This window comes from Schistosoma haematobium, chromosome 1 (genome assembly GCF_000699445.3).
Source record: "Schistosoma haematobium chromosome 1, whole genome shotgun sequence".
In the NCBI taxonomy this organism is placed as follows: domain Eukaryota; kingdom Metazoa; phylum Platyhelminthes; class Trematoda; order Strigeidida; family Schistosomatidae; genus Schistosoma; species Schistosoma haematobium.
The window spans coordinates 80,896,103-80,908,309 of record NC_067196.1 but is presented as its reverse complement, the minus strand read 5'-3'; the positions used below and the strand labels follow the sequence as shown (position 1 = coordinate 80,908,309).

Here is a 12,207-nt window from a genome sequence, read left to right as displayed (position 1 = left end):
TAAAATCATCTATAGAAAATATTTATAACTTTTTCGGTCTAGAAAATAAGACACAGATCTAATTATGCAATTTATAACTTTAAAGGTATTCTTCTTCATTTCTTTCATAGTAGAGTCCTTAAATATGATTTGAAAAGGATAAGGAGTATCATATTCAGAATGATCAACAACTTACTTAAGGTTCCAAATACATTCTGTATTTATAAGTGCTAACAAATTTAAAATTCAGATTACAAAATTACATCGAATTTTTCTGTAGGAACTAATATTAGGTGGATAAATTTTATCAAGGATAAACAAAGTGTTAACATAACATAACGAACCAAGAGTTTTGACAGCATAATGATATTTTTGATTGAGATCATGAACCGATTGATGTTAGACCACCATTGAAAACCTGGAAGCACTGGACGGGTGTTTCGTCCCATTGTGGGACTCCTCAGCAGAGCGCATCCACGGTCCCACTCGCGGGATTCTAACCCAGGGAGTTCAGTCTCACGCGCCAGTGCTTAACCTACTGGACCCACTAGTGACTAGCTCCGTGAGAAAATCCTCGGAGTTCTGGTGAGAAGCTGTGACCAGTGGAGCTAATTCGTGTCGTGTAGAAACAGGTGTCTATCTCAGTACATTGGAAGATAGTCGCGCAACTTCGTGGATTGGTTGAGGTTAGACATTAACATCGTTGGATGCCTGCCGGCTCAGCGGTACAGTAGGTTAAACGTTGGCGCGCGAGACTGAACTCTCTGGGTTAGAATCCCGCTAGTGGGATCGTGGATGCGCTCTGCTGAGGAGTCCCACATTGGGACGAAACAGCTGTCCGGTGCCTCCAGGTTTTCAATGGTGGTCTAACATCATTCGGTCCATGATCTCAATCAAAAACTTAACAGTCTCCATAACTCTTAAACTGATAATATAATGATAGATATTTTTGATGATGACATAATATTTTGAATAGTAAAGTATTTTCACTGTTTTTTTTAAAATCAAAATCTGAAAAGTTTCTTTTATGATTGAATTGTTAATGTCATATAAATGATAACATTAGCTTAAATAATACGTTTTCTTTGAAACTTACTGGTTAGGTTTATCAGATAATATAAATAATTGATCTTAACTGTTTTAGTTCTATTTATATATCGCCCATTTTTGTCAGATTTATAAAAAACAAATTCCATATGACCAACTTCTTTTCATTTTTTCTTCTAGTCAGTGAAAAGTTATTGTCCGAATGAATTTTGAGTTGCTGAGCTATTCCACTCAAACATCTATTTAGTAGTTTGGGTGTTTGTTTGTTTTTTTAATGAAAATCATACTGTCAAACAACTGTTAGCGAGACATAGACTGCATTAAGGCATGCTCAGTGCACGCTTGCGTTGGCACACGCGTCATTCAATAATTAGTGAACACTCTGGAAATTTCATGTGAAAAGCTATAAATATACTAACGTTTTCCCTATTGCACTTCTTACTTGCTTCTTGGCTTCCAATCTAACCTTGTTATTGGGAATATAATCTCTGTTCGTGTTCAACCATGTTCTGATTTAAGGGACTTGTCTAGTGAATCGGTGTCCGACAATATTAAGTAATAGGAATAGCTGGGTTGTAATAAAGAGAGAGAGCTATAACACAACTTAACTAACGAATTAGTATTTATCTACTTAGATAAGTTTAAGTAAATCATACAAGTGTAGTATATCTCATTTGAATTATATCATTTTCTTTTTTTTTTTTAAATCATTCAGAGATTTCATCTTTTCTTATAATCAGATAATTTTCATCTTCAGAAGATTATCCACAATGTATACTTTAATTCAATGTAGATTTTTCTTTTCACTCATCAGTTAACACCGATTCATAGTTTCCTTTTGTTTTTTTATATTTTCATTTTAGAAAAAAAAATAATTGAATATCATTGAAATTGAAAGAGAGAATAAACAGAAAATCATTCTGTCAATCATTCCTATCAGAGTGTTTTTGTATTGATACAAATTAGATCAATCTAGAAAATATTTAACATGACCATAATGAAGGATAAAGATATGAAATTCTGTTGTGTTTCTTTTTATAGGAGTTTTCACTAAACAAATGGCTTGTTTGTTTATTTTATTTTGTTTACATTTTAATATTTTATAGAAAGAATAACATTGAAGGAAGACATCGAATTGTTTGAATTCAATTCAAATTAAAGGAATAAAACAAATTTGATTAACACATATCTTATATTGAAGAATTAAAAGATAAATTTTTTTAAAAAAAAACAACGAAAAAACAAAAACAAAACAAACAAAAGATTAAAAGTAAATGAGCGGAAATTTTCTTTTAAATAAGAAAATTCATGATAAACTGACTTAACTATCTTTACAAAAAAGAAAGAACCTACATAAAATAACTTATAAACTATGTAAAAGAATATACTATATTTTCTGAACTAAATAAGTAGTATATAACGTGTAATAGTAGTAGTATTATTAGTAGTATTAGTAATACTAGTAATAGTAGTAGTAGTAGTATAAAAACAACTTAAAAATGTCTATGTACATCATTATTTATTAAATAAAAGTGTGAAAACCAATTAAATCTTATCAAAAGTATTCTTATTCTTATTATTTACTTTTAGCTGTTTATCTTATTAATTGTATCTAATAAAGATTTTCTCTCTTGTTTTTCTTCTACAATATATTCATAATCTAAAGGAGCAATAATCTCTTCTTGTCTTTGTAGGTATGTTTTAAAAGAGGAAGAAGAATTTCGATAAGGAATAGTAATTGAATTCATACTTTTTGATAGATTGGAATAATTTTTTGAAATTTGTGTATAAGGATCAGTGAGATATTGAGTTGTTTTAAGATCTTTATTATTATTATTATCATTAATAACTCTTTTTAAACAACTTTCTGAATAAGTTGACAGTGCTTGTTTATTTGATAGAATATTAAATGATGATGTAGATTGTAAAGGAAAGCTTCGTCTTTTCGTTAAAGGAAATTCTTCAGAATGAGATGTGAATTGTAATTTTGAATACACTTTCTGAGTATTATCATTATTCTGATTGTATATAGAAGTGTCTGTATTAAGTTTTTCATTGTTTGGATAAATAGTTTTCAAAGACGTTTCAGCATCAATACTTTTCCATCTTTCACTTATCAGTGATAATGGAAAATTGACAGTCAGTGAATTTCTTTCTGATGCAGACAATTTTTGTTTCTGGAATTTATTATGTGATCTACGTTGAATCACAAACACTTTATCCTCTGATAGTTTTGGATATTGTCCTGTTGTTGTTGTTGAAAAAAGTGTATTACACTGGATTTGATGATTTACTCTGTCTGAACAATTAGTTTGTTGAATGTATTGATCATTATTCTGCAGTGAATGTTTCATATTGACATCAGTATTTTCTACTTGACTACGATATTTGAACATATAATCAGCTTTTAAAATACTGATCAATCTATCAAGTTTCATTTCAACAGTATCAATCTAAAATATTAGAATGTTTACAAAATTAAAGATTTTTTTATGTTTATACTGAACACGAGAAGCAATTATCAAAAACGGACCATTAAATTCCATTAAAACCGTTTTAACTTTGTTTTTGTTTTCTGCCTAAATTTGAAAAGATAGTAACCTCATGAATATTCCAGAGTATAATAATAATAATAATCTACAACACTTCAACAATAAGTAATGTCATGTAAATGGCTTAACTACTATTTTGAAACATTTAAAAATCGATATGGAAACTAGATATCATACTACATTTGGTAGAACTAAACAAATATGGATAAATAAAAAAAAAGAGAAATCAATATTTTAATTATATAAACTACGTTACTGGGAATAATTGTTGAAGACCCGTTTCGATTGATTTTTTAAAAGAATTAAAATGTCAACGTAGATTGTCATACAGAGTTTCGTTTATAGTTGAGTAAATTTCACTTAAGCAAAATGTATGTTCAATGATCTACAGTTTTAACAAATGAGCTTTGAATTAATTGATATTTGTAATGGCAAACATCATCATACCTCTTTCCTAAAGTTAACCACATTACTTCTTTCTGATATTAATTATGATAAGATCTTTCACTACAATTTTTGTTAGACCTAGGATTTTTGATTTACTACATTGTACAGCATCGTTTTGAATAAATACTTGCCTAATTCTTCGTCAAGTTACACATAGTGATTCAATAAATTTGAACATTGTGTCAATAAATATTTGAAATTTGTGTTTTAATTAAATATTAAGGTCTTATTTCTACTACTATTATGGACCAAATATGCTAAGCCCTTTTTTAGAAGTGTTACTGTTGGTAGGATAATCACTATATAAACAGGTAACTTCAGAGCATAAAACTCAAAGGCCTTAAGATATGTCAATAAATATCACTACTAACTCGAAACACATCTGTGTTACAAAGACTGTATTTAATAGAGAACTATAATCAGTTCAATAACTTCGAGCGATCATAGTTCAAATAAATCTGATTTAGAATAACAAACTAAATTAAGACCGCGTTACTGATTTGTTATGTCATGAACCAGAGATTATCATAGTAATCTGATGATGGGAAAATATTGCTTTAGTATAAGTATTTATGACTGAATAAACAGAAAGTAGTTTTAACTAAAAAATTTAAACTTCTCACCTTATGTTCAATTTTCACAATTCTTGATGCTAAACATTGATGTGAATCATAGACATCATCACCTTTAGAGCCAGGTCTTCCTAAAATTTGATCTAACCTAAAAGATGGAATTATTTGATAAAAGTTTGAAACATGTTTTTGAGCTGTAGTTGTGTAAAGTTAACAAACGAGTATATTTATGCATTAAAATATAGGTCCTATGTTTTCAATTACAATCTGGAAATTATGTTTCTTTGAGAGCAATTTTTCAACCTCAAGTGATATTCAATGGAAGTTTGACAATAAAAATCAATAAAAATCTGTTAGTTGGAAGCAATCGAATGAAGGTTGTGAATCTTGTTTCACAGTAGCCAACACTCATCAGTAGTGTATATCCCTAATCTTGAAGAAAATAATGTTTACTTTAGGATTTTAATTTGTTCAGTATACTAATTCACATAAACGCAATCTGAATATAATCTAAAGTTGTTTCAAAAGATACCGCTAATATATCAGACCGTGGCTAACATCTGTCACAACGTATATATATATAATGGTCATCAAGAAAAATCATTGGGGTGTTAGAATCCTGGCTTTCAACTTTAATATTCAAAAAAGTTTACTTTCACCTCGACTGTAGTATAGTATATATACAATAGAATAACACTAAATTTCATAAGTTAAAGGCTTTACAATTAGATGTTCATTATGTTTAGTAACAGCTATGAAAGATAGACAAAGCAAAGTACTGCATAGAAACATTTATTTACCTTGCTTGAAGTATTTTCACTCTAGCTAACATATCAACATGTCCAGCTGAATACTGTTCAATTACATCTTTTACATCATATGGTCTGAGAGCTTCACGAAATTTTCTACGTGCTACAAAAAATCGCAGTTTTCGAATTACACGTACAGCAATTTTTTCTTTTTCAGTTAATGGATGCATAATAACTTCAGATCCACGTGATGAGCATAAATATGGATCATGTTGAAACATTGTTTGACTATTAAAATTTTGTTTCTGCTGTGCTGGAGGATTTCCACTTTTTGATATACTGATATGTTCACTTTGACTAGTGGACAGTAAATCAGTTGTGCACAGTCTATCATTTGGTATTTGTACTTTTGTTAAGATTGGTAACAGTTCATTTGATGCTAAAAAAGTAAGTGCAACATATGCAAACAATAGATATACTGAGTAGGCAAAGTTTCGAGAAAGTACAACACTGAATATCTTGCTTAGTTTACAGTTATACATTATAATACGTCACAAAGTATATTTTAGTTTTCAAACTTTAAAAGCTTCCAGTAAACTTTTTAATGGTGTGGTATGGAGTTGATATCCAATGGCAAATACTTCCAACTTCAGTTGTTTCCCAAAATCGTGCTGCCATTATAGGTTGCCAACAATGGCATGGATCAGTTTCCTAAATAATTGTTCCTCACTAGTTCTCTAATGCCGACTGGTTTTTAATGGGCAACTAGCTAAAATCAGTTCATGAGGTATATAATTTTCAAAATTTTTCCATTTTGGTGATTATAAAGTAAGACATATTCGTTATTCTATGACACATGATACTTTCATCCTCAGTTAGACGATAAAGCCATAACTGATTTCGCAGATGTGTAACTGTTGTATTTAAAAGACATGTTATTGAGGAGAGAATAGAACCTTATTTAATTGTATGAAACAATAGTATAGTATATCCGTTGCATATTTCATTGACTTATGAAACTTCTCATGACTTATTTCAAAATGCTTATAATTTGTTGGACTGTCTGTTAATTTCATAATCCGATCCATCTTTGAAACAGTAGTGAATTTTTGTACGTCATTGCAAATATAAATTAGTATTTCGATCACAGATATCTAAAATGAGTTATAGTTGCAGGACTGTGTTATTGGGATCAAAGTGTCATTGAATAGCATACATATTCAAGGTGTATTGTTATCAGTGTCAGTTTATAATCTGAAAGTTGATTTAACATCATGACTTAATTTGACTTTTTATGTTGATAGGCAATTAACATTTAATGTTATACTATAAGCTTGATAGTAAATGCTTTCACACAATGTACCCTTATTAGTTGGATACTGCTATAACTCCAGCGTTCTTTTAATTAGATAACTAAAAGACGAGATTGTATGCAAATACAGGACTGATTGTTACATGGAGTAATAATGAATTTAAATAATCCATTAGAAGTTAATCATTTTTGATAGAAGTCTTACTTCGCATTAATCTTGATACTAACCGGTAGTGACTGTAGACTAAGAATATTTACTTAAAACTATGGAAATGTATGGTAATGTTTGTTAGCATATCTGTTCACTTAGCTTAGTTTTTGAATCCCCATTCTAAAGACATGAACATACATTTGTAGTGAGCTACAGTGAATATTTTGATTACCTTGATTCTTATGTAACCAATTAAGTGGATTGAATTTAATTAAGGAATCTCCATATGTTACACAGTACCATTTTGAATGGGTCTTGGAAATGAAATATTAATGAAGGCACAACTATATCAATTTTCCAAATAGTTTTTACTGATAATTACATAGCAATTTCAACAGTTGAGATAATGAGTCAATTGAAGCTAGACCACCGTGGAAAACCTGGAAGCACTGGACGGCCGTTTCGTCCTATTGTGGGATTCCTCATCATTGAGAAGTAGTGCTTCCAGGTTTTCCATGGTGGTCTAGCTTCAAATGACTCATGATCTCAACTGTTGAAATTACTACGATCTCCACAAAACCCCTTCTGATACTAATTACATAGCAGTTATTATCGTTCCAATTACATTTAAGAATATAATTCAATTAGTGATTATATCACGAAACCTACTGACTTGAACGAAATAATTAACCGGCACAGAGTTAAGATAAGTTCATTGATATTTAATTTGATAATTTGACATTGTTATTGAAATTTCGCATTACAATAGGTAGAAGTTCATAGTTATGAAAAAGCTTAAGCCAAATTACCAGGTAAAATGTTGGATTTACTTCAAATCCATTCGCTCAGATTTTACAAATACATTCTTCCTCTTTAATATCTCATACCAACTCAGTGCCCAAATACTGTGAAAGTATTCGATCATATTTAGACGAAAGTTTTTATATTATTTGAACAACAATATTTAAAAACGTATAATACTTTACTTACTATAAAGAAATTTGTTTATTATGTAACAAAAATACAAATCAAAGACGCGGTTTTGTGAATGTTATCATTATTATTCATGAGTCAGTTGAAGTTAGACCAGGTTTTCCATAATGGTCTACCTTTAATTGACATATGAATTCAACTATTCAAAATACAAATATCCACATTCATGAATTTTTTTTCTTGATTGTAAAATAAAACAAAAATATGTACCTTTTACTATTTTCTCGTCTAAATCTGATGATTTAACAGGGTCAGGAGTATTTTGCAAACTGTAATAATAAAAAAATAGAAAATAAACATAAAGAATTCATAATATTAATTGTATTGAATGAATTTGCTGTAAAATTAAATTAGACCATTTGTTTGTTTGTATTTTTGTGTGTTTTTTTGTTTTGTTTTGGTGACCAAGTAAACAAAAACATTGAATATGAAATAAGAGTAATAGCTAACTAATAAATGAGTTTGTATACTAAATAATTGTCATTTGGGAATTTATATAATCTCAATATTTTGACTTATATATCTTTTCCGTTTCAATAACTTCAATTAATTGACAATAAATCTTTTATCAGAAGGGGGTTTGTGGAGATTTTAGTAATTTCAATAGTTGAAATCATCAGTCAATTGAAGCTAGACCACCATGGAAAACCTGGAAGCACTGGACGGCCGTTTCGTCCTAGTGTGGGACTCCTCAGCAGTGCACAGCCACGATCCCGCACCTATCAGTTTCGCGCGCGAGCGCTTAACCACTAGACCACTGAGCCGTTCGGCATACAACAGTGTTAATGTTTAATTTTAACCAATCCACGAAATCTCCACAAAACCCCTTCTGATAATAATCATCTACTTACTAGTGACTGACTTCAAGAGGCATTTCCTGGATTTCTAATGTGAAGCCGTTGCCAGCGGAGTCCATTCAGGTCTGTTGTGAGATATCAGCCCACTAAAGGCAATGGTGAAGGTGGACCATTGGTTTAAAATTGAAATATTTCAACTACCCTAGATAGATCCTCCGCACTCATTGACCCGGGTAAAGTGCCGTACATTCGCTTTTAATCTTCTCAATTTCATAAACAACACCTCTGCTACGGGAAGGCAATGAATAGAACTTCCTTGTCAGTGGTTATATGCACGTGATCAGGTGAGAGGATTTTGAAAGGGAGAGCAAACTCTCTTCATTCTCAGCCGTACCAGGGTATTTGATTTCAAAATTCCTCGATAGTTTGTAATTTTAAAATCAGACCAAGCATTTTTAATGTAAGAATTTAATTATACCAGTATAATTTTTTATTTATCTACTCATCAAACTTTGTAATATTGAAAGAATTTTCAACTCAAGTTAGACAAGATTTTCTATATTAAATATCAAATTATGAAATAAGAAATTTTATTAAAAGTGATTATTAACTTTAAAGTTCTGGAACTAAAATATCCATTCTGTCATGATATTTATTGAAGATTTTGAAAAAAAAAAAGAAAAGTAAAAAATATAAAAAATAAAAAAAAATAAAAAATATAAAAATAAAAAATAAAAAATAAAAACATAAAAAATTAAAAAAATTAAAAAAAATTTATTTAATACTTTAACAGTTGAAAAATTAAAACATTCATTAAATTTAATTTCAATGAAGTAAATAATTTTGTTTTTATTTATTAGACTGTAATGAAGATATTCTATGCTACATTCTTTGCATATTAATAACATAGATTTATTTTATCTTCTTCTTCTTCTTCTTCTTCTTTGACTTCAATGAATTTGTCAAGATTGATTTGATTTTGTTAATTATATTTATCAAAGATTTAATATCCATTTAATTGTTAATGAAAATTAACTAACACTAGATGGATGTTTATATTTTAGAATAGAACTAATTCAATGTAATCATTTTGGTTTCTTTTCATCACAGATGATATTTTAAGTAAGATATTAAATGGTGGTTAGAAGTAGTCGAGGTAGTCTCAATATATAGTGCTCGCAGTGTCGAGTCACCTAGACTGGTAGCCACACTGCAACATGATCGATAGCATTCGATCTGCACTAATAAGGACTAGACAAGCATGACATTGATCGCCACCCAATGATCAACCAATTGTGATAAGTTAGATATATTTGTGACAAATAGAAGTTACAAAGATTATCTTTAATAATAAATTTTACATTTATCAATTTTATTTGCTTGATCATTTAAAATAAGTATTTTTTATAGTAAGAGTGAATTCTCACATGAATAACATGTATCCCTTACATTGAACAGGCTAATAGACATTAAAAACTAAACAGTTCTGAAGTTTATTTAGTCAATTAGTCTGTCAGTAACAACTTAGAACTTCGTACGTACGTACATTAGTTCGAGTTGCCACACCACATTAGCACAGAGATCCAGTTGTCGATTCAAATGCCGTAGTAGTAGAGGTGGTAAGAGTATAAGCAGTAATCGGAAAGATTAGGGTTTGGAGATGTTATTCTAGGACTATAATCCAGTGAAATAGATTTGAAAAGGGAAAAAAAGGAAAGGGACATGAAGAATTCAGAAGATTAGAATCTGGGAGAACACAAAGAGTGTATGCACCTGCGCCATTGCAAACGACTTTGAGCCATGTCATTCAAGGTCTCTAACCATCGGTTGCTATCGTCTCGCGGATCCCAACCAGGTAGTCTACACCTACCAATATGACTCAGTCCACTTGTCAGTGACTTCATGGACTTGCGCCATGTTTTGGTCCGGTCGCCCCAAGCTTTCTTCCAATCTACTCCTATACCACTGAACATCGCACATCGAGGCAGTCGGTGGTTGGGCATATGTAACACTTGTCCCAGCCATCTCAACTGATGAAGTTTCACTAATTCATCAGTGGATTTTCCATCCTAACCTAGTACCCGTTTCCTAACAACTACATCACTTACTCGATGGTCCCATGATATACGAGCAATGTTTCTAAGACACCTATGATCAAATACTAGTAACCTACGAATATCCTCTACTCTTACCGGCCATGTTTCACTGTCATAAAGTAGGACGGAACGAACTGCTGCGCAGTAAAATCGTCCTTTTGTTGATAGACGGATATCTCGCCTACGCCATAAATGACGCAAGTTGGTAAAAGCTAGTCGAGCCTTCTGTATCCGTGCTGAGATTTCGTCACACACCAGACCACAATGGCTGATGAGACTTCCAAGATAAGTGAAGCGGTCGGCACACTCAACTACTTCACTCCCTATCATTAGTTCGGGTGTCGATGTAACCCAATCCTGAAGCAACATTTTGCATTTTGAGGGGGAGAATCGCATCCCGAACATGCTTGCATTGTTGCTTAGAGTGGTCAGACGACTCTGCATTTTGTTAGCGTCTTCGCCAAATAAAACTATGTCATCAGCATATTTCAAGTCAACAATTGAATCTCCCGGTAGAAGTTCAACCCCTGGAAATTTAGATGAGGAGGGTGTTATCTCTAAAAGTACGTCGACCACAAAGTTGAACAAGAATGGGGAAATTGGACAGCCCTGATGAACACCACTTGAGGTAATCAAATCTGATGACAGTTTGCCATGAGCTCTCACTCGATCAGTTGTGTTCTGGTAGAGGGCCTGTATAAGACTCTCTACTCCACTGAAGCTTACTAGCAGAGTTTTGTAATTTAACAAGAAGCATAATAGAATTTGAAACGATAATTATGTTCTCTTATTAACAATTTCTCTTTTTATGCTACGTCAGAAATGGTCTGTTAATGGAAGGATAATTGAGTGAAAAACTGTTTACTTTAAAATTAGCAAACGGAAGTATGAAAATTTATAATAGATATATTTTTTGTTATGTCTCAGTGAGCAGAAAATTGTAATTCTGATGTTTCGTGACTTAATGCAAGCCACATCTTCAGAGTAAATAAATAACTGTTAGGCCACGAAATGTCAAGATCGCAATTTTCTACTCATTCGGAAATAAAATAGAATATATTTGTTACTAACGTTTCAATTAATGCTCAATTTATTTGAAACTAGTATGTCCAACATTGGCATTGATACATATAAAAATGTTTATTAACATTTATGTATTTTCAAAACTTATCGATTGACCAATTAAAGTTTTATAGACACATGTATGTATCAGACCTAACCAATATCAGAGTGCGAATCTTCAATACCAACGTCAAGACAGTCAGTTCTACTGTACAAAGCTGAAACTTGGAGAACTAACATAACCATCACCAAAAGGTACAGGTATTTATAAGCAATTGTTTACGTAAGATACTCAATGTCCGTTGGTCAGATGTTATCAGCAACAGCCTACAATAGAGGAGAACAAACCAACTTCCATACGAAGAGGAAATTAGGAAAAGATTCAGCAAATCTATAGTATACGCATTGAGGAAATCATCAAACTGCATTACGAGTCAAGTTCTAACTTGA

At 31.3% G+C, this 12,207-nt stretch overlaps 1 protein-coding gene across 1 annotated transcript in view; it reads right to left on the bottom strand.

Annotated features, from left to right (window-relative positions):
• Window positions 1-1,209: 1,209 nt before the first annotated feature.
• Window positions 1,210-12,207, bottom strand: part of KCNQ4 (Potassium voltage-gated channel sub KQT member 4) — an 82,795-nt gene continuing 71,797 nt past the window's right edge. The window contains exons 9-12 of the mRNA XM_051209813.1: window positions 8,013-8,071; window positions 5,398-5,785; window positions 4,649-4,745; window positions 1,210-3,479 (exon numbers count right to left, since the gene is read on the bottom strand). Coding sequence (XP_051075275.1) covers window positions 2,613-3,479; window positions 4,649-4,745; window positions 5,398-5,785; window positions 8,013-8,071 — 1,411 coding nt within the window. The 3' untranslated portion in view covers window positions 1,210-2,612. The remainder of the gene's footprint in view (window positions 3,480-4,648; window positions 4,746-5,397; window positions 5,786-8,012; window positions 8,072-12,207) is intronic.